This window comes from Penaeus monodon, chromosome 25 (assembly GCF_015228065.2).
Source record: "Penaeus monodon isolate SGIC_2016 chromosome 25, NSTDA_Pmon_1, whole genome shotgun sequence".
Classification (NCBI taxonomy): Eukaryota; Metazoa; Arthropoda; class Malacostraca; order Decapoda; family Penaeidae; genus Penaeus; species Penaeus monodon.
In genome coordinates, this window is record NC_051410.1 from 3,179,516 (window position 1) to 3,181,095 (window position 1,580).

Here is a 1,580-nt window from a genome sequence, read left to right on the forward strand (position 1 = left end):
CCAGACCATTCCGAATTCCCGAAAGGTGAAATCACCCTCGACTGCGGTTCCAGAGATCTTGGCGAGGCTCGACTTTGGTCCGCCCTTGGCCGCTCCTCAGCCGGGTGTGACCGCCAGCCTCCGCATAGGCGTTCATGTTTTCCTCTTGTGGTTATTTGCATGTTGTTTTATCCGCCGCGCAATGTCCTTCTGGCATCGCGCGCTGTCATTTTGGTATCGCACAAGGGTTGTTTTATTTTTCTCCATCGCGTACTTGGGCCCTTTCTGTGGCTTCGCTCATCGGCATGTGGCCGTCGGTGGGAGGGACTCCTTTCTGTGAGAGATCGTTGGGTTTAGTTAAGAAATGTCCCCCTTTTCCTTTATTTAAGGTTGGAGGACCTAAGGACGCATGTAAATGAGATGAAAACGCTAATTCGGAAGGGAGATTGGACAGATTTTGATACTCGATTCGTTTCGTACGAAATTCTGGTCTTCTTTAGACGGTTATAAAGCATTACTATTTAATTATATATATATATTTTTTCATATATCTGCCTGAAGTGAGTATGGATACTGCTTGTGTACTTGGCGCCAGAACGTCTTCCCTTCCGTGGCTGCATTTTTCTCTTTCCCACAAGAGTCCCTCCTGGTGCGAGTCCCTTCGTCCGAGGGAGTGTCCCGCTGGCAGCCGTGCGAGGGTCAGGTTGGGTCAGATCCCAGCCTTTGTTACAGGTTCCTCCCAGCTCGCCCCTTTATAGTTCTTGTCAATTTTGGTACATATTTTTTGAAGATTCAGATTCTTAGCGGCCTTACCGACGTTGGGATTGAGTTGCGATTAAAACGTCAGACCTTATGGGATGTGCTGGTCTTGTTGTCAGCAAAGAATGCCATCCTTCCTCTGGTTTAGTGCCAGTGAAAGTGTTTCTTTGGATTGTAAATACAGTTATTTTGTCTTCTGTGCCGCTGTGATGAACGCATTTAATTGCCTCATTAATTAATAGCCGTTAGGGGGAAATTGCACGCCATCTTGCAAGACAATGCGACGACGTAGGGGCGTGTTGTGAGGTGTTACCCTGTTGGTGTTAATAACCCGAGGGAACGGATGTCTCCTGTTGGCGGTGGAGGTGACTGGCTCTTTCGCAGAATTTACGGTCGCTTTTGAATGATATGTTGTTCTGTACGAAACCGTCTCTTTGTGTGGGATGAGTCGCAGCCTCTTAAATGATATAAAACCACACCATTTTCTCATCTCGCGTGTTTTATTAAAAACTGTCTTCTATTTTTCGGAAGGTATTACTTCCTGATTATTTATCGCGTTTTTGTTGTTGTAATCGTTTTTTATTATTATATTTTCTTTCTTATTTTCATTTGATGTCTCATTATGGTATTTCCCTCTTTTTTTATTACGGTGTCTCATTCTCATATTTTGCATCCTCTTCTAAAAGACGTTTATTTCCTCTTCCCCAGAACGCCGTGACACACAACTCCCCTTCACCCAAGTCGAAGGTGATGCTCGAGTGGGAATCTCCCTCTGACTTCGAGGGCGACGTCGTTTTCACGTAAGTGATGATGGGGTTTCGGACGTCGAAGTGTCGGGAATG

At 45.7% G+C, this 1,580-nt stretch overlaps 1 protein-coding gene across 1 annotated transcript in view; it reads left to right on the plus strand.

Annotated features, from left to right (window-relative positions):
• Positions 1-1,580, plus strand: part of LOC119589488 (putative ferric-chelate reductase 1 homolog) — a gene marked incomplete at its 3' end in the record, with an annotated part of 79,837 nt that overhangs the window by 61,397 nt on the left and 16,860 nt on the right. The window contains 1 exon segment of the mRNA XM_037938088.1: positions 1,447-1,538. Within this exon segment, the coding sequence (XP_037794016.1) occupies positions 1,447-1,538 (92 nt within the window).